Source organism: Archocentrus centrarchus, chromosome 23 (genome assembly GCF_007364275.1).
Source record: "Archocentrus centrarchus isolate MPI-CPG fArcCen1 chromosome 23, fArcCen1, whole genome shotgun sequence".
NCBI classification, from domain to species: Eukaryota; Metazoa; Chordata; class Actinopteri; order Cichliformes; family Cichlidae; genus Archocentrus; species Archocentrus centrarchus.
Genome location: NC_044368.1, coordinates 8,267,869 through 8,287,278, shown reverse-complemented (window position 1 = coordinate 8,287,278; position 19,410 = coordinate 8,267,869). Strand labels below are relative to the sequence as shown.

At 41.5% G+C, this 19,410-nt stretch overlaps 1 protein-coding gene across 6 annotated transcripts in view; it reads right to left on the bottom strand.

The window, feature by feature from the left end:
* Positions 1 to 19,410, bottom strand: part of magi2a (membrane associated guanylate kinase, WW and PDZ domain containing 2a) — a 276,525-nt gene that overhangs the window by 35,223 nt on the left and 221,892 nt on the right. For all 6 annotated transcript variants that reach the window (XM_030719783.1, XM_030719785.1, XM_030719786.1 and 3 more), the window contains exons 8-10: positions 18,721 to 18,842; positions 15,819 to 16,001; positions 7,068 to 7,748 (exon numbers count right to left, since the gene is read on the bottom strand). In XM_030719783.1, the coding sequence (XP_030575643.1) occupies positions 7,068 to 7,748; positions 15,819 to 16,001; positions 18,721 to 18,842 (986 nt within the window). The remainder of the gene's footprint in view (positions 1 to 7,067; positions 7,749 to 15,818; positions 16,002 to 18,720; positions 18,843 to 19,410) is intronic.

Here is a 19,410-nt window from a genome sequence, read left to right as displayed (position 1 = left end):
ACCTCGTGACAGAGAACACACACATACACACACACATAAAGTCAACTCGAAGTGAGATTGACAGCTTTTATGCTTTCATAACACCCACATATTTCACAAACTCCCACAACCACAATTCGACAATGCTGTTATGGCTTTTTTATGGTGCTGTTACTATGACAACACACTCCTAATGTCCAGCATCAAAGATCAAGAATGACCGGCGAGGCGAGGAAGGTTCAATTACAGGTTCCCCTCACACATGCATCTGTTCTATAGCTGCATGCTTGCATGTACAAACTGGAAGGAGGTGAAGTAATTCAGAAATAAGAAAGACGACAGGCAAAAATGTGAATTTACAGGAACAAATTAAAAACAAAGAGTGTTAGCATGCTAAGGTCTTTGTTCAGTAAGCTTTTCCTCGCTTAGCTTGGTGTTGTCATGGACACAGTAGAGAACCAAAAACTTGTTGTAATGCAAAATGCACGACGTTTTAGCTTCAGAAACTCATTGTCAGTCACATAGAGGCATTGAGTAGTTTTAATCAGCGCTAACAAAAGATACTGTTATGAGAGAAAGTGGCACCATCTGCAACCTTGACACTGCGTATTCAAATGATGTGGGTCAGAAATGATAAGATCTGCTTTGAGAACATTTTAATGGGCTAGAGCTTAAATGGCGCTTTTCTAAACTAACTGAACTGAACTGAACTGAAGCACTAAAAGCACTTTTTTACTACGACTCACATTCGTCCACTCACATAAGCGTTCATACAGCACTTTAAATTGTGTGCTTAAGAACTCTGACACTATCAGGTGCACACTCACACTCTGAAAGATGCATCTTGGGCAATTTGGGGTTGAGTATATTGTATCTTACTCCTTAACTTTGGCTCTACATCCTGAGTCACAGTCATAGTGTAAATAGAGAAGACTGTAAAGACCTTTGTAGCCATTGTGCCACCGTTATTTTAATTTGACCACATCTTAATGTTAAAGTTGGTTATAAAGGATCAGCCATAGCAGATCCCTTTTGTTTCACTGAAAGAGCTCTAACCCATGACGCATGGACACAGGACCTCTGGGATCTCCCATGTTTCTCAGATGATACTTTTCCAGGTGATCAATTTGAGTCCTCTGGGTTTTGGTGTAGACCCTCTATGGTTATGCCATTTTTCCAGATGCACCAACAGATTGGAATCTGGGGACTTGAGCTTTTTTTTTGTGATCCATTATCAGTCGAATAGCAGAGTGCGCTAGACTCCCACATCTACATGAATGCTAGTAGCCAGCAGAACATTGCATTATAACAAGAAAATCATTTACTTCACCTCTTGGTAGCTTTAATATTTTCATCATGAACTCAGGTTTTACTCTCAAGACTCCCAAAGAACTTACTGCCCAAAGCTAGAAAACAGAAACATGCAGCCTATTGACCAAATGAGGACATTTATGATCAGACCTTCCAGTCGATTAAGCCTCATCACCTTGAAAAAGCCCACGCTCATAATATAGTTATGATATTTATCCATCCCTTAAATTTCAGTTTGACTCCTGAGCGGTTTTTGCCCAACAAATGGCCACTCTGTCGCTCATCACCAGTAATTATTGTGCCTGTGTGTATGGGTGGCGTGCGCATGTGTGTATGCCAGACAGCCTCATTAGTGGCGATCTAGACCATTAACAGTCTGTGTCCTCGTTGCAACACCAGCAGAGATGCAGGGCTGTAATTAGCTGCTGAGACTATCATCTCTTTCATATGTAGACTCGACCATTTAGCTTCCACTAACATGCCACATTCTTCCTCACTGCAACACGCCCACACACTCGCACAAACGCCGAGCCACATGGTTTGATTCACACAGGTTGTGGGCACACCTTCACAACAGCCAGGCACACACTTTCCTCATCTTCGCTGCACACATCCCTAGGCAAATTCTGCACACAAGCCCCCGCACACTTACATAAACTCCCCTTGCTAGTAGTACCATGAGTAAACTGTACATTATGTCTGGTTTGACTTTTCACCTGATATGACCAGAGGCTGCTTTAGAAACCATGCAGACCTTAGGTGAAAGTCTGCTCTCTAGAAAAAGAAAAAAGAAGGAGGGTTTGATTCAGTGAGCCTTCTCCAGCCTCCTAGGGAATCGGTGTGTAACTAGACAGTGATTCATTGGCTGTGTGTGTTCAAGATGGAATAGTTGGAAACAAAAGAGAGAAAGAGAAGGGGAGGAAAGAGCAAGAGAGCGATGAGTTCGGCTCTCTGCCAGTAAACCACAGACTGTCTGCCATGTTCACACTTGCAGCTCTGTCCCCACCAGTTCCAAAGCTGAGGATCAATATCCATTCCTATCGGCCCAGGGAAGAGAGCCAGGGGTATTGTGCATGAAGGGCAAAATGCTGAGATTATAGCAAGCAGAAAATGTGTGGTGTATAGCCTTATTGCCATCAAAATTAGACCACTGAACTCTAGGTTGTGCTTTGCATTCCTTTCCTTTCTGCGGGAGGACTAGAATCACTGACCTCAGCTGCCTCTTAAACAAATCAAGCACTCCGATTTGGCTTTTAATGGGATGCAGTGATTACCCAGTGATTGCATGAGCGTGGTTAAATAAATTGTGCTTTAATATCATGCATATTCAACCGTGTACCTTGCAAGTGATTTTGTTTTGCACACAGCTACAATGAGACTGATTTATTTTTTTATTCAGAACATCAGGCCAACATGGAACGAGCGATTCAACAGAAGTGGATAGAATCGGTTTTCTGCTGTAACTCTGATGTGAAGCTGGCAGGCTGCTTCATGTGATGAAGATACAGTTTTATAAAGGGCCAAAACATTTGCACACGCTACCATCATTTTTAGTGTTATCACTGCCTCGTTTAAATAACTGAACGGCTAATGTTAGCCTCTCACTCCTCTTTTTTTATGGTGAACAAATGCAGCCTAATGTGTTTCAGATGGTTGGCTGTGTGTGTGCACCTTTTGGCATTTGTCTTTTTTCCCTCCCAGAAATGATTTGATTTCATCTTGTCGAGCTCAGAATTCATCAGAGACCCTGCTCTTTTTTTCTCTTTGTCAGTGTATGTAGATTCAAGCGCTGGATACACAGATTTTATTGTACTCACGTGGAGACATTTTCAGCTTGTGTTCAGGCAGTTTTTTTTCTGTTTGTTCTGCTCTAAGTGAATTTGTATTTAACCCCTTAATGCAATTTCCCCCCGGATATTTTTGAATGACAGCACAGAAAGAGAGTTGTTTAAAATTTTAAAAGACCGATGCCACAGAAGCCACAGTGATTGTTCCCTGCTCTGAAAGCATAAAAGTAATTTCAGCCATCAAAATCTTTTTGAAATTTTGCATTTTTTAGCAGACTTGTGTAATCTAATCTTATCATTAAAAGGATTTACCTACATTTTTGGCTGTTGTTTTATTGCCATTTTTTTTTTAACTACATGTGACAAGTAGGCCTAGAGACTGGAGGACCATGTGCTAACCACTGCACCACTGTGCTGTTCAAATTCAACTGATTTACACATAAAAATCACCAGTGAAATCACCCTGCACCAAAGAAAGGTAGATACACACAGGGCATTACAGTGCTTCAACCAGATAATTAGTCAGCATTATTCGAACTATTAGTTTTCAAGTGAAGGGATTCGTTTATAAAAATATTAGAGAATGGTGAAAAATACCCATCATGGGCCGAGTGGTTACAATGCCAACAGTGTCCCACAGCATTCCTGGAGGAGGCCAAGTGGCAACCTCTGGAGCTGAGAAATGTAACCAACCCTATAGGCCACAAACAGTGCAATTCCTCTGATGGCCACTTGAGGCTGGCACCTAAAGTAAATCAATCTTCCTTCATAACAACTGAATTTTTTATAATCATCTGGACACTGGAGAAAGAGACATGGCTACATTGATTGGCAGCTGTAGATGAATGGCACCTGGTCAACATCCCTTCCACTAATTAGAGTTGCCAAACTGGACCTCTTGTTTGTAGTGTTGGTGCCCTCTGGAGGAATTTAATTATTTGACAAATAATATGGCCTGTTGTATTGTACAGAATACCAAAGATATCTCTGCTTTGCTTAAAAAAAAAAAAAAAAAAAAAAAAAAAATGCAGAGTCCAAAATCAATGAGTGACTTCACAGTGGCTCCATCCACCCATCCACCCATCCATCCATCCACTTCTGCTTATCCTGTTCAGGGTCATGGGGGGGCTGGAGCCTATCCCAGCTGTCGTAGGGGAGAGGCAGGGTACACCCTGTATAGGTCGCCAGCCTGTCTATACATGGTTGAAATACCTTGTTCTGTCTGCATAAAAAGAGTAGAACCAAAAGAGACATTCACCTTACAAAGCTATATAATAGAAAAATATTACTTATTTGCAGAAACTGGCAACATTGTTGTCAGCTGCTCCCACTGCACCAATCTTTAGCTCTGTGCAGCTTTTTTTCTTTTTTCTTTTAAAATGAACCAATACATTACATTGTGAGCAGGCTTGATAAGTAAGGTATTCATTTCATAACCCCAAAGGACGAGACATCACAGAGAGAAATGGTAATGAGTTAAGCATGGAAGGAGATGCTGCAGCCCTGTCTCGCTCTGCGTTTGATCTCCACAATCTCGTCTCTTTCCCTCAACACCTACAAAACTCCTATATCTTTCAATATGGGGGATGTAACAACGGGATTCAATAGGGAAAAAGTCCAACTTTCTTACTTAGATTGACCAAAAGAAGAACGAATGTCCTACATTAGAGTCCAATTTCAACCACAGGAACATCCCCCAGAGACTAGGAACCTTTGGAAGGGCACAAAAGAAATTATCCCCTTGTTATCCCTGAAAATGGTATAAAAGTGATCACCCAGAACAACTTAGCTTTTTTTATGCAGTGCACCCCATCCAGCAAAATGCCCCTTTGAGCACAACATAGCCACCAGTCCCCTCACTATAGGGGGTCAAAGGGTTTAAGTTTTCACCTTTATTTGTCACCTGTCTAAAGGTTTCTAATTTAACCCCATTCTCATATTAATTTCCATCAACAAAAATAGTTCTACAAAAACTTGCAAATATGTTTATTGTGATCATTTAGTCCCAGAAGAGTGTGGAGTCTTTGATCTTAACAAGCTTAAAGTCTGACAGAGTTTTCCTGTTTAAATCCCTAAAACACTCCCAGGAGATGCACAATGTCTAAAACCCCACCCAACTGGGATATTTTGGTAGGTTTTCCTAGCTTTACTTATTTCAACACAAACTGCGCCTTATAGAGTCATGCTACTGTAAGGGCAAGCTGGGTGGCACTGACATTTTTTCCATCTTTCACAGGAAATCAACAATAAACAGGTGCGACACTACACCCGGATACATTGTAGTGGAGCTATAAAAAAAACCCACACAATCAGGAGATGAAATTTAGCATGTAAACAAGGTTAATATTACCTCCACAGGCCAACAGGCTGTTTTTTAGATGGAAGAATTTGGTTTCCACCTTCTAAAGCTCTGCTGTGAGTGAAGAGCCCAGTTAGTTGGTGGGTTCACCTTACCGTTAAGACAGGAGACTGCATTTTTTTTCTTTTTGATGCTAATATGTGGGGAGCGTGTTGACAGACTGGAGATTTTTTGTGATACTTCTTTTTTTTTTTGTAGCATTTCTGGATTACAAACAAACATTACTTCCCCTCGTAAAACCTCACCCCTTCCCTCTTTTTCCCCCCCTCTTCCTCTTTGTTGGCTCCCTGCTCACTGGCAGAGACATGGGCAGCCTAATAAAGAAACAAATAGGAATAAATCCATTCAGTGGCCGCTGCTGACCTTTGTGGGTGAGTCTCAGTGGTGTCTGTGGCACCCAGGCGGTTGGCATTATGATTGGTATGCGACATTACGCTACACAAAGAGGCAAAATACGGAACTACAAATTGGCTGCACACAAAAGACACCGCAGTGTCAGTTTTCCAAACGAGTTGGCTCAGCTACCAGCTCGCACTACAAATGAGAGAATGCTAAAGTTCATGCATCATCACTTAGAGGATGCCAAGATAAATCAAGGACAGGTAAACGCAAAGAGAGGAGTCATTTAACAACATTTAACAATAAGGTTCCAGAGACAGATCCTATCTGCTTGGTTGATGAACAGCCACTGTTGCTGTTTCTAGATTTAATTAAACTCTCTAACGTTTTAATCTTCAACGTCGGCGCTTCGGCTGAGTCATCGCTGACAGATGCACCACCGCCACAATTCAGTAAGAAGGCAATCTCAGTTTGTAGGCAGATCACAGCAAGCTTACACACAACTTATGTTCTGTCATTTGAGTCATATGTACATTTCCCAAGGACGAGACAGCAACTCTTTCAAAGACATTACCATTAGAAGAAAGCTGCTAAAGAAAGGGCTCTGGCCTTGCAGAAGAACAGATACGTTTGTACACACTTAACACTCAATGTCCTCCATCAATCTGCACGTACACTCAGCTACCTGTAGATTCTGCAAATAACAACCCTGTGTGTGACTCATGACAAAGTGCAGTGCATAATTATGATTGTCAGAGAGTGTGAGAGGGCCTCACATTCTGAAAAACACAGGGTTGAAAGCACTTCAGAACCATTTACCAGTATTTCAAGGAAAAAATGTGCTAGTTTTGACATGCTTTTATTTGCAGCTCACAGAAAGAGGTAAAATTCCCCACACATCTGAAAGTGACTAAAAAAATAAAATAAAATAAATAAATAAAAGAGGCTCTGAGAATAACACAGCAAAATGCTTACACTTCAATCAGACTATACTGGGGAGCCCTAGGTATGGCTAGAGTGGAATCTGCTGTCAGTGAGTAAAGAGGGCTGAGGAGCAGCTAACAGTAAAGGGGACTTGGTAGGGCACATGAGCGGAGCTGAACATCAGTAAGCCATTGTTGTGCACTGTGGGACTGTATCACAGATTTCTGCTGTCACTGGACTAAACCACACATACAGACACACTAACAAAAGACGACAGAGATGAATAAGTAGACAAGGAGGACAGAGATTCAAGCTCTTCTGCTCAGCCAGCAATCTTCAACACCAATACCTGCAGCCACTGGTCTCACCTGTTCCACCTCTCTGAACCACTAGACTGGTCTCAGCTCCCACAGGGCATTCCTTGAGCAGCTCCACCACCTGTGTGTGTATGAATCCCTGCACAGGTTGCTTGTTAATCTCCACAATCAAGTCGCCCTCGCACAGGCCCGGGCAGCCCTGAGGCTCCAGGACTTGTTTAACACGCTGACCTGTGGCGCTGTCCGCAATCGTGAAGCCAAACCCATCCACGCCCTTCACCATGGTCAAGGTCAGTAGCTCCCCCTGGGTTGCGCCCGAGGACGCCATAGAGACGCTGTCTGGTGGCGTAGTGCCCGTGGTGGGAGGAAGTGAGCCATCTAAGTGGGTATCCGCTGGGTGACCCGTGAGCAGTTGCTGCTGGGTGTTGACCTGGTCTTGACTGGGGTCTGTAACAAAGCGTGCCGTGCGAGTAAGATAATCTAGGTAGTTATCGTAGCCCGTCCTGCCGTTCACCATAATGGGCCGCTGCTCTATGATGCCCAGTGGGGAGATGATGGTGGTGGTGTTGTTATTGGTGTTGCCAGCTTCCTCTGGTTCATATGGCAAAGGGTAGCCGCGACACAATACAAGGGTCACGCCTTGGCCAATAGGTACCGACTGGAAGAGTTTCACCACATCAGCGTGGGTGGTACCCAGGACGCACACATCGTTGATGTAGACAATAACATCACCTGCAGAGAAAAGGATGGACAGACATATAGTGGTCAGGCATAATGGAGCTGGAACATTAGAAATAATGGCTACAGACGTGGGTAGCTAAAGGCGATTAACTTCAAGATCTGTAATAAACAGAAACCATGTTGAGACTCTTTTTAATTTTATGTTGTGCTTTAATGGTACATAAAATTACAATTAAAACAAAATGACACTGAATCAAATTGCCACAAATTCAAGCCTAAGTTAAAGAGTGACTTCAAAGTATTAAGTGCTATACTTAACACACACACACACACACACACGCAGGCACGCACACACGCACGCACAAATAATTAAAAATATAATTAAAAATACAGCTCTTTATCATAACCTTGCTCAATGGAATTTCAGTTAAAACCACTTTAATCAAAAGAAGATTATTATTCAGCCTGCAGAAATTCATGTCTGTGTTTTGGGTCCTGGCTGTCCCACTGGAGAAGACCCCCAACACAGAACAGGCCTGAGTCACGACAGACAAAAGACTGGAAGGAGCTTGTTGTTGCAGCAGCAACTGTACACAGGCTAATGTCTCAGTCGCACTAGAGTAAAATAGGATGCAATCAAATAGAAAAAATTGTCGGTTGCCTAGTGATTGCACTGAATTTGCTAAATAGTTGTGGCAACCAGCTGGGCAACCAGAGGCTGATGATGTTGCAAGCTCAACCTCTGGGCCACCTTATCACCACCTTGACACCCCAAAGTTGCTTTGAGGATGGCAACGGACTGAGAGTGGTCACAGACCTGGCCCCCTTTCTTCGAAGCAACCAAAGGCAACAAGAAGTTGCAAGTTCATTGCATACTGTCACAATAACTTTGGTCGTGCCGCGGTCTCCAACCATTGTTTTCCCTAATGTGATGGTAACATAAGTGGCTTAAATTAATTTAAATTAGATTTACTTATATGAGATTTGCCAATACCATGTGCAGAAGGGTATCAGCAGACCCATCTGCTGAGGGAGGCTGGCTGGCACTGAGATCATCTGTTTTTAGCCGATATACAAGGACTGCAGACTGTCCTAACAATCAACTAACTTCTTTAACAATGGCAGTAGTGATTTAAACAGAAACAGCTTGGCATACTGAGGACAATCACTACAATATGATACCAAAGTGGTAGGCAGGAGAAATAAAATTCTGTAAAAACAATCATGGACAGGCCACCAGTCCACACAGAGAGACAATTTACACCTACAGCTAGTTTAGGATCACCTATTTGTCTGTCTTTGGATTGTGGGAGGAAGTCTGGTGTACTCCAGAGGAAGAAACTCATGCAGGGAGAACATGCACATTCCACACAGAAAGGTCCCACCACTGTGCCACCCTAGAAATAATCATTATAATGTAGAATATCAAATATGTGGAAGAGCAGCTGGCCTGGATTTAATATCAAGACTTCATCTCTCTACAGCTATTCCCGTTCTCAGCTGTACGCTACATCTGCAGTCTCTCCTCAGATGGCTTGCAGCTATAAACCACTTCTACAGATAAACATTACCACAGATAATGTCTCAGCTGCCTTTTAAGTGTAAAATAGTGCATATGACAAGTGGCTAAAATGTTTGCCTTTTATGGGCCCAAGTGGTTTTATTTGCTTGCTGTAGTATTCTGCACTGTAGATAAAACCAAGCCAACAATTAAATGTTCCCACACAAAAGCACTCAGCATCCAGGCTTATCTTTGTCTCAACCAGATTACTAAATATAGTGTTTTCTGCTCCACTGTGGAGGCACCATGCAGGTTTTTAAAACTCCAGGCAAGTGGGACTAGGAGGCACAATCCACATTAAAGTCTGACAAACAGCATTACCTGGGTTGATAATGAAAACAATTACATTCTAATTGCAGGCATAATTGTCATGCTCTTTGGAGAGAGGGCAGGGTGACACTGTCAGTGTGTGTTGTAAAGCGAAGGTGTGAAAAACAGAGATCTTTTGTGATTAATAAGCAAAGCATGCACTTTAGTGATTGGCTCTCACCTTGCTAACCACAAGTTCCATCCTGCCCAATTCTCTTAAAACGTGAGCGGAGACTATAATAGCACTAATGGCTGGGTCAATGGCACTTTTTTTTTTTTTCTTTCTTTACAACAAGGCGATTCACATTGATTTTCTGGATTGGCTGTGGAAATGCAGCGGAGCAGCTAACCCCTCTGAGTGACAGCACGCATGGAAGTTAAGATATCACTGAAATGCTGTCTATCTTTTGTAAACCGTGTCTCAAAAGCTTTCCAAGTTTTAACGCTCTGCTGGTATTGACAGAGTGAGCTCACACCTCCGGGCAACGTGACGTGAGGGACTTTTTAATTAATCCGGGTAAACGCAGCCGACATTTGCCTTGAGCATCAGTGTCAGAATCAATAGTTGAGCACACTGGCAGAAAACAAATGATGGTGCTGTGACCTCATGGCGCCCTCGATAGCGCACGTGTCTGATTCTTTTTGACCAGCAATGAAATGCAGATTAACCATAAACAGAAAGCTTAGAACTGGCATATATCCATGTTTTACCATACATCCTTATTCTTAAAAGGTGCATTTCACTTGGCAGGGCTGTGTTTTTTTTTGGTGTGTGTACCAAATTCTGCCACCTTCCGTATATCCATACACAAGTGAAATATATTTTATCTATTAAAAACTGCATAAGAAATACTCCACAACAACCTGATCCAAAAGATCCTCTGTTACTCTGAATCAGTGTTCCCAAACTTTTTTTTGGCTCATTATACTTTTAAATGATGAAAAACACTCAATAGTTCTCAAAAATAAAGAGGACACACTCTCAAATACTCAGAAAAACAGTAACACGAAGCACAGGAAAGCATTAATCACAGGTCAATGCAGCTGGTGTCATAACACAGAAAAACAGTTCTACAAATAGTCTTTATCTGCTTTATTTGTTCAACTACTAGTGGCTCCATGGTTAGCACGGGTTGAGACTGGGAGGAGACACATACACAGCCTCAGGGGGCCACAAGCTAGTATACTCCCAGTGCCGGTCCCAAGCCCAGATAATTAGGAGGGTTGCATCAGAAGGACATGTGGTGTAAAACTGGTGCCAAATCAAACATGTATATCCACCATGCACCATCAAACATGTGACAACCCCTTGGGGAAAAAAGGGAACAGTCAAAAGCACCACACACATTTGTTCAACTAGTACGTGCCTATGCTAGAGCATTGTTTAGCCTGTTTGTACTGTTGGCCATGAAATCAAAATGATATGATGTTTTTATAAGGTGTTGTAGGTGCATAAATGCAAAAAAATATCAGCTTAGGTCATTGTTAGGTTGTTGCTTGTCATTAAGACAATATTATATAATGCATAAATCAGCTTTTTTGGATGTAAATTACTGTTGGGAAATTAAACAGACCAGTTGCTTTCATAAGGTATTGCAGAAATGGTAAAAACACAATCATTTTACTCATTGCTTGATGGTTGCAAGACAACATAACGTCATAGTATCCGATCTAGACCTTCAGCAGCCCAAGATGTACCTGTGTGCCACGTCTGGCTGCTCAACTGCTGATCAGGTAAAAGGAGTTGGCAGACAAGGAAACAAACAGACAGACAGAGATTTGGTTTACTATAATAAGATATCACATCAATCAATGTTGTGGTCTCAAAATGAGAAATTATTGTTCTATAACACATAAAAAAAAACCAATATATAAAACTTCAATTTAAAAATAAGTTACCATCAATTAAAAAGTTAGCTTTTGTATTGAAATAAGTAAAAGCTGGCAAAATTAGAAGGAAATAAGAAATGAGAAACCTGCACTTCTATACATTTGTTGGAAACCAAAAAAAAACCTTGGAAACTTTACCAAATATTCTGTGAAAACGTAACCTTCATATGTTTAATGTGAATTATTTTCAAATCCTTGAAGAGGTATGTCCATTCAGCAAAAATGAAAGAGAAGAACATTTATTTAACATTTTAGGGACTCGTTTTTATTCTTTTTTGCTATCTAATTAAACACATCAAGAACTTACTGTCATTTTACTAAAAGTGGAATTTTCCATCACCATGAGCAGAACAAATTAAATCCATGGGAAAATGTGCCAAAATATTAGCAGATAAAACAAATTATTCACTGCTAGATACGAACAAGGATCTGAAGGGAATTATGTATTTTTGTCATTTGGGTGAAACAAGGACAAATAGGCAAACACGGCCACGAGCATGAGAGGAAAAACAGGAAAATATGGACTTGTCAAGAAAGAGAGCACAGACAGCAGCCCACATTAATTAAAACTGTCCTCTTTCTCTCTGTCCATTATCAAAGCTCCTGCAGGTCCCTTAAACAGTCCACATCACATTGACCTTATCTGTACACACCACACTGACTGGGACCAAGGCCCACATTCCCAGCTGCTTTATCTTCATTGTCCCATCCTTGCACATTCGTTATGACATATTCATCTCCATCTAATGGTGTACTCAAGAGCCTGTCAACATAACGAGAGTTCTCTGTGGCCCTGCTGAGAAGATGAGGCCACGATAACAGAGCAGTTAAGACTCTCAGCAGGGTGGGTTTTGATACAGACCGTGGTCGTCTGTGTCAGTGTGGAAGTGTGCGTCGTGCTAAATGCAATGTTAAAAATAAAACAAACGGAAAAAAAAGATGGAAGAAATAAAAATAAATCAAATATTTTATGAAAGCAGTGTGATTTCCATATTTTTTCTTGCTTTGTTGCACAAATGCATTGAAATTAATTGTAAATATTACTACTATAACACTAAATCAGGATTAAATTGCAGAAGAGGGTTGTTGTTTCTTCAACAGCAAAAGGCAGGAGGCTTGTATTGACCTTAGTTGTGTCTATGCGCTAAAGGCTCGCTCCCATACACTTTCATTAACTCTAGTTCAGGTATGCCTATTATACTTTAGCAAAGCAATGACTCTCTCGTAAAACAGACAAATGAGACTGGCTGATGATCTGACTACAATCGTTTTATTTCTAACATGAGAAAAGCTTAACTAAAAGCTTAGTTATAGATTTTTTTTACAGTGTAGGGTAATAAATGATTCAAAGTGCACTGTGGCCATTTTGCAAACAAGACTAAACGCCTTTAATGATGATTGTGACTATACACTTCGTGCATATACACTCACCCGGTCACTTAGGTACAGTATATCTGTTCAACTGCTCGTCAGTGCAAATATGTAATCAGATAATCGCATGGCAGCAACTCACATGTCCTGTGGTTAATATATGTACATATACTATATTCAATTCAGTTCAATTCAATTTTATTTATATAGCACCAAATCACAACAAACAGTCACCACAAGGCTACATATGTAACTATCATACATATGTTTTTGTAGCTGTGCAATCATATAGCAGATAGAGATAGCTGTGAGGTATTGTGAAGAAAAACTGGCAAAAATCAGCTATCTGAAATTGGGAATTTTACACCTCTGCAGGCCTGGGTTACCTCTGTGGAAGCTCTGACTTAGCAAGCTAGCGCTGTTCCTGAAGAAGTAGGACACAAAGTCTGTAGAGGCAAAGTTGGGGGGAAAGGGAGGGGGAGTAGAGAAGGAGATGAGCTGAAGAGAGGAAGTGGTGAAGAAAAGATGTGTGATACAGTAGTAGAGAAGTGGGAGGGATATTTTAGTTTCTTCTTTTTTTTGGGGGGGGGTACATAAAAAAGAAATGGGAATTGTAAAACAAAGCAGGAGGATTGGATAAGAAGACAGAAACCCAAATGCTTTATATGCAGAACTATCAGGACAAGCTTTATTAGTCACCAAGGGATCTATTCTGGGCTGCTGCACCAACGCATTTGTAAAAAAAGCAGGACATTTATGAGCTAGTGTTGTGAAAGAAATCTGTTAAAGCACTGGTGTTCGGGAGAGGAGCACTCCTACAGAGGAAGCACCTTGACCAGCTTGCTTTACATGTGATAAATGACCACTATAAGTTCTGCATTTGCTCCAGAGTATACAGATAGACACATCACTGCATAGTGAGAGCACAGCAAGCTGGCTACTTCTACTCCCTTGACCTTTAGCACAGATGGCTTGACTCTGTGTGTGTGTGTGTGTGTGTGTGTGTGTGTGCGCGCGCGCGCGCGCGCGTGTGTGTGTGTGTGCCTGTGCACGCTCACAAGTCTGCTGCAGTGCCACCCCCCTGTGGCTACAACCCGGAGTTATGGGGCTCATAAAGTCCCTTTCATGATTAATGAAAGAACAAAACTGCAGTTGGTGCACAGACATGTGCAGAGGTCCACACAGAGAGCTTACACAATGTAAACTTGGAAAGCTGCATAAGCCAACACACATGCATGCAATACATGTAAATATGTAACGTGTGTGTGTGTGTTTGATTGTGGACTTGCAACCATTTCCTCTTGAAGAGGAAGCTCCATATATCTCTCTGTGAACAAGTAGAGGAAGGACGAACAACTAAACCCAAGCTTTTTCTACTTGGTTTGTATTAAGAAAACACATTTACAATAAAATTGAATAAACATTAAGGAACCTCAGTTTTTTTTTTTTTTTAAATGTAACAGCATTGGACTAGAAGAAATAACATACAGACTGAAGGACAAAGAAATGGTGTCTGAAAAGGTTTGGGGACCCTTTTTGAAGTCTGTAGGGGATGTGGATCTAATGGAAAGTCAATTGGATTAGAGGTTTGTTGTGAACCATGCAGTTTTTCTGTTACATTTTTTTTTAAATTGAAGAGAGGGGGGCCTTGTGTGAATCTGAACACTGCCTTTGCTGCACTTGCCCTTTTTTCTTAAGGAGAACACCTTTTTTTGAGGATGTGGATTGAATGGGAGGAACAGGTTGTTTTGGTTTTTTTTTTTTGCATCTGGTTGGTTCAGAAATAAATATTCTTGAAAAAAGAAGCAATACCTCACTGCAAATAAAATTCCTCCAATTCCAACCTTATTTAAAAGGAACAGTTCACCTATGTAGAAACTCTTCTACTGAATTGCATCTGCCAACCATATGTGAAGAAAGCAGCATCCATCTACCAGTGCTATGGTTTGTGAGACAGTGTGTAAACATTAAGTGTCCTGCTCAGCTGGGCTATGTTGGTTGGCAGATTTACTTTGATAGAAAGGAAATAGTTCTTACATGAAGCTGCTCACAAAATTTGTGTTTGTGTTTTTGAGTAACTGGGTCATAATATTATATTTTTAAAAAAAGGCACACACATCTCTACAGCCGATATCTACAAAACTGGGCAAGTCAAACCAAAACAGTATAGATGGATAAAAAGCACCAGGTGTGAGTGTGAATAGTTGTCTGTCTCTCTGTGTTAGTCCTGCAATAACCTGGCGACCTCTCCATGGTATACCCTGTCTCTTGCCCTGTGACAGCTGGGATAGGCGCCAGCAGCCCCCCCTCGTGACCCTGAATCGGTTGAGTGGAATAAAATGGATGGATGGCACTAACATGCAAAAAACAAACACTGTATCTGACTGAGGTAGAGCTCACTTTACTGGTGGTATAATTATGTATCACTCACAATGTCATGACAAGTTTTTGAAGCTGGAATGCAATTAGTCACTTTCCCTTTGAAATATCATTACAAGTAGAAGTAGAGAGTTGTATAAAACTAAAATACTCAAGGGAAGTTTAAGTAAGTACTGCTGTGAAATGGATACTATATTGTGTGCAGGTTTAATGAGCTTTTATTTGACTTTGTTTGGGCTGCACCATGAAAGAAAGGCTGACCTCATTTCTTTGGCTGTATGCTGATATATAGAACAGATACTGCAAGCAGAAAGGCCACATATAATTGCTCTTGTGTGCAACAATCTGTGGTTGTGATCGTGTGCAAATGCATGCCAGCCATGAGAAATGTCATTATTTTAAATTTGCAAGGATAACATATCTATGTGACCTTCAGGTTCTAGTTTATTGAGCAAAGCTCATTGTTCAGTGTCTTTGTGTGAATGTGGCAGGGTATTACATACTTAACACTGCCTCAAGAGAGCTCCTTGTTAGCTATATGTAAAGAAAAGTGACTCAGTGAAAAAAAAAAGTCTCTCTCAGATGGTGTGTCAGCCATGCCTAAAGCTTACCTGTAGCCATCTTTCCATCAGCTGCAGCGGGCCCATCGGGGATAACGCTTTTCACCTGAAGGAATTCATCGGGCTCATCCCCTCCAATTATAGTGAAGCCAAAACCCATGTTGCTCTTTTGGAGTGACGTAGACAAGAAACTGCCTTTCAGCTGAGTGGGGTCCCGCGTGAACAGCGGCTTCTCTACAAAGGATAAAAACACACAAATTAAGTAAAATGCATTTCCTTATAGGATTTATTGCAATCACTGAAAGGACCTTAAAGCTGGTGCGGGGCAGTGCTCGCAGGGTGGGGGCAAAGGCAAAGCTTATCCATTAAGATATGGGTATAGCCACAGGAAAACTGGAAGGGTATGATTGCAGCAGCAAAAGACCAAACTTGGACAAAGGTGGTGCTGAAAGATGCAGGTGTAGTTCAAAATATTTGACTCCCGTGCAAGGTACCAATGAAAAGTCCCTCTTGGCACACCCCAAATATACTAAACTGTCATCCGTTCCTCGCCTCCCATGCTGGGATTCAGTGGGCAGAAGAGGTGCAGACAGCCACAGTGGGGCAGATCTTCAGTTCCATCCCAATTTTACAAAGGAAGCAGCAAAATTCAGCAAATGCCATGCTGCCAATCAGGGATCAGTTCCAGGAGAAGATGCTCGGGGAGGTTGGGGAAGAACTGGGAGATTTCTGAAGGAGGGGGAGCTAGGAAATTTCTGGCAGAGGAGCACCTGGAGTCGGAGTGAAAGGATCTCAGCCAGCAAGCTTAGTCACACTTAACCAAGTCCCCCATCTTTTTGACTCGGAAAAGAGACATGGCCAGCGTGCAACTTTGCATCCTTTGTAAGCAGTCACTGGTCCAGACTAAATGATAAGCCTCTGCACCTGCTCATGCCAGGTGATAAGGCAGGTGATAGGGCATGGCCGTTGCACAAATCCTTTAACTACCTCAAGGGAAAAGCTTACTTGCAAGTTACCATGCTTAGAGTGCATCAAACAAGCGAAGGCAGCCACGAGAACAAGAGTCAGCCTCCTGTGCTTCTTTCTTGGCCTACTTACTGACAAAGTGCCACAGGGAGTAGGGGCTACAGACTGGCTGCTCTAGCACCACAGTGCAGGCGGGTGTGTGAAGGGGTTGCTGTTTCTGCTTGTGATTGGGACACATATTCATCCGCCGAGTCAGAACACGCCGGAGTGGAGAGACATCAGCAGAGGAGGATTTGGTATATGAAGCAGTCCTGCGACCGAGAGCTGGCGAGCGGGAGAGGTCGCTGAGGCTGTGGCAGCGCTCGGGCACTGGGCCGACCTGAACGAGGGGGGATCTGGGGAGGGTGGCACAGGGGCTGGCATCTTCCACTGGCATCAAAGTTTGAAGGGAAAAGACGGAGGAGGAGGAGGAGGCAGGAAGAGGAGGGAAGAGGCAGAGGTGGATAGAGATAAGGAAAAAGAGCCTCAATGGACCGAACCACAGAGACAGACTCCTGACTCAGAGTGGCGACTAACAACATTACTACAGTAACAAACCTCCACTTTTCTGGTCCAGACAGTTTTTTCTAGCAGTACACATCCTACTGTAACAAACTGATAGAGAGTAGAATCAGGTAGCAGCAAACCAATCATTAAACAAAACAGTGAATCACATTCAAACCCACATGTTCTCTTAGGAAGACGTTTCTATTTATATGAGCAATCGGTATTATTAGTCACACCAAAATGCCAGCATTCCACCCACTGTTTTAATGAGACATAGGTGTGAACTCACTGATATATCTTACTGCCAGTCAGCATAAAAATAATCTTTACGAGGAAAGCCCTGTTAAAAAAGGCAAGATCCATCACTAAAATAGTATTTATTCTGATATAATCCTTTAAAAAACTATCCTTCAAATAGTTTTTTACTTATACATGCAGCCCGCTTGATTATATGAATTTGTGAATATCTCTAAGACCACATCTATGTGGTTTTAGAGTGTATTCAAATCATTTTGTATTTTTTGGAAGTGTTAGTGGTTAAAATGCTGCTGCACACATAATATTTAAATTAAGAAGAACTTAGTACTGTACCGTGTTACTTTAAGTTTTGCAGATTCACACAGACCTTTGGTAATATATAGACAGAGCCACCATGCTGTCACACACTGGCTTCAAAAAGTCCCATTTTCAAGTCTAGAACTTAGTATTTGGGACATAAAATTTGGGACAGTATTTGGGTGATAAATGAGGCATCAATCCAAAAGTAAAGCAAAGTCTGCTTTATTATTATCTATTTTACTGTAAATGGACCATCCCATCTAAATTGTATAAGTTACATTACTGTTATTAAATTATTATATTACTGCCTTAAAAGTCCGATAGACATTTGATTTGCTCCAGTCTTGAACTATTTTCAGTGAGAAGAAAAACAAGAAGTCGTACAAGAGCTCCCACAGAGCCCTGATCTGAACATGGCGGAGTCCATCTGGGATTACATTAACAGACAGAATCAAATGAAAAACTCAAACTTTGTTGTTGACGATACTTTGAACAGTCTACCTGCAAAGGACTCTGAAAAACAGCGCACAAGTGGACATGGGATTTTTAAAATCAAATATTGATTTTTGTTTTATTTCACTTTGTTTATCTTTTGTTTTACAATTAGAATGAATTGTATTCATTAAAGAACCTTCACAGCATTTGCATTTGTAATTAAAAGCATTAAGAGAATTTTCCTGCATCTGCTCTTATAATTAAAGCTCCCGTGAGACTTTCTGAAGCACATTAATTGACAGAAAAAACCTTTTTGAATGGGTTTTTAACAATACAACAGCTACCTTTATAAATTTGCTTTAATTATTGGGCAATATTAATCTCTTAATATACAGGCATTCAATACCCTACTAATGATTTCATGTAAAGCCAAAGGAGGTGTTCTTACCTCTGTAGATGGTGGGAAGGGGCAGTGAGGACAGACCCTGGCTTTGCATCTGCTGCTGCTGCTGGAGTCTCCTTTTAGCCTCCAAGACTGGGTTCTCAAACTGGGTCCTTCTGTTTATATGACTACGATGATAACATGGGGGAAAAAAACAGAAGAGGTTTTAGATTTCACACTACACTGCCACACCTATCTTAGCTCCTTCTTGGCAAAGATCAGAGCTAATAAACCTGGCACTACAGCAGCTATAGCTATGATGATTAATTGAATGGCCAGTCCCCAGATTATGTAACAGCCGCAAAATAGCTCTGCTGAGTAAAAAAGAACAAGCGATTGATTTCTTCCGTAATTCATTGCGTCTTGTAACCAGAATTATGTGAATCAGTGCCCGGGAAGAACCCTGCACATGGAACAGCGATTTCCTTTAATGTCCCACGTTGATCTTAATTTTGTATGTGGGGGGGGGAGATAGACAGTGACTACAAATGCTATAATTTGCCAGTGTGAACTAATTAGTCATCATTACATACTTCTCTCCATATTTAAGACTGCACACACACACACACACGCATGCACCCCAACTTTCTCTCCCCTCCTTATCTTTTAATGAACACCCCAGTATCACAGTCCTAATTACAAAACAGCTTAACTTTATTTTTATGTAGTTATATAATTTCAAGGTCTTGCAACTTC